Source organism: Arachis ipaensis, chromosome B03 (genome assembly GCF_000816755.2).
Source record: "Arachis ipaensis cultivar K30076 chromosome B03, Araip1.1, whole genome shotgun sequence".
NCBI classification, from domain to species: domain Eukaryota; kingdom Viridiplantae; phylum Streptophyta; class Magnoliopsida; order Fabales; family Fabaceae; genus Arachis; species Arachis ipaensis.
The window spans coordinates 98,286,317-98,288,102 of record NC_029787.2 but is presented as its reverse complement, the minus strand read 5'-3'; the positions used below and the strand labels follow the sequence as shown (position 1 = coordinate 98,288,102).

General features: G+C 34.9%; 1 protein-coding gene across 1 annotated transcript in view; it reads right to left on the bottom strand.

Annotated features, from left to right (window-relative positions):
- The window catches only part of LOC107633425 (proline-rich receptor-like protein kinase PERK2), a 2,621-nt gene continuing 2,460 nt past the window's right edge, over positions 1,626-1,786 (bottom strand). Inside the window, exon 4 of the mRNA XM_016337058.1 lies at positions 1,626-1,772. Within this exon, the coding sequence (XP_016192544.1) occupies positions 1,626-1,772 (147 nt within the window). The remainder of the gene's footprint in view (positions 1,773-1,786) is intronic.

Genomic DNA, 1,786 nt, shown 5'->3' with positions numbered 1-1,786 from the left:
ATCATTCAACATGAAGATTTTGATGCAAATTCCATGAGGTTTTAGTTATATTACTTGAATGCTATGAATGGAAGAGGAAGGAATTTTGCCGATCGTGCAATTTCCTAAATCGTAGCATAACTAGTTTATGCGCATCAATTCACTCAAGTGTTTAAGGGTTAATTCACTCAATTCTCTTCTAATCATGTTTTCCAAAATTTGATTTTCTTCTAACAATCAACACTTATTCAATGCATGCATACATTCATCATGAGGTCTTTCATTTAGGTTGTAATGGGGTTAGGGTCAAGGTAGGATCATTTATGGTCAAGTGGACTAGGATTTGAATCTTTGATTAGCATAGACTTTCCCACCTAACCTATTTAATGACCTATACAAATGCAAGCTATTCTAACTACCCATTCTTCACTTTTTTTCTTACATACTCATGCATTCTTATTTGATTCCTAATACTTATGCATTGATCCCCTTTTTATTGACTTCACTTTGGGGCATTTTGTCCCTTCTCTATTGTATATTTTTTTTTCTTTTTCATCATCATCAATTTTTTCATTTTTCTTTTCTTTTCATCATTTTTTTTCTTTTCTTTATATATATATATTTTTTTTTCTTTTTCTTCTTTCAAACTAAATACAAGAACATCAATGCATAAGGTCTCTACATTTAATCAATACATGAATATGTGCCCAATTCCTAAACATAAAAGTGTACTGCCCCTCTTTATCCCATCTAATGTTCCCAAGCCTCACCAACTTTGAATAATAAAACACTCTCACTAGCCTAGGTCAATCAAAGATCCAAACAAGGACTTTTCATTGGTTTTCCACCTTAGGCTTGTAATGTGCTAAAATAAGAACAAGTGGGTTAAGCATAGGCTCAAAATTGGCTAACAATGGAGAGTAAAAGGTTGGATATTTGGGTAAGTGGCTAATGAAAGAATGGCCTCAATCATATAAATGCACAAACACAAGAAATAAACGGATATATAGAATCAAGCAAATCAAGGATCACAGTCATGGAAAGAGAACAATTTCACACAAGAATGGAAAATAAGTGGTTATAAAATGTAACCACATCAATAGGCTCAAGTCTCACAAGCTTGTGTTCTCAATTCAATACATGCTTCACAAGGTATGAAATTCAAGCAAGTTTCAAAAATTCTCTTTCAATCAATTGGGTTAATGCCCTATATTTAAACTTCTTGAAAAATCTCAATGTTTGACTAAGCATTGTTGTGATTGAAAAGTTCAAAAATTTTCTTAGTTCACCCTTTCCTTTTTCACTTAGAGCCAATATATTATGCAAAAAGGGTGACTAAATATTTGCAATCCAAAGTATGATTTCTAATCACAACGACAAACTAAAAACAAAGATAAACAAAATGTATAAAGAAGAATCCAACTAAAAGTATGGAATCTATCATCCAAAACATCTAAAAATATCCAAAAGCATCAAAATATCTAAAATCCAAAATAAGCAATAAAAATATCCAAAGCAAACTAGAAATGCATCAAAATATATACAAAGATGTGCAAAATGAGATAACTAGGCCGAAAAGTTCACCGGTTCCCAAATAATGCTACCGGTGCCCTCCCCACACTTAAAACCAAGCATCGTCCTCGATGCTAAACCGGAGGATCAGTGGGAGGTACAACGATAGGCTCTGGCTCTGACTGTGGCTGTGGGACCGGCTCCTCCTGAGTCTGTGGCGGCTCTGTAGTGTCAGGGGCATCCTGCTGAGCCGGTGCCTCCGCGTCCTCCTCCTGATGATCCTGCTCATCGGAGG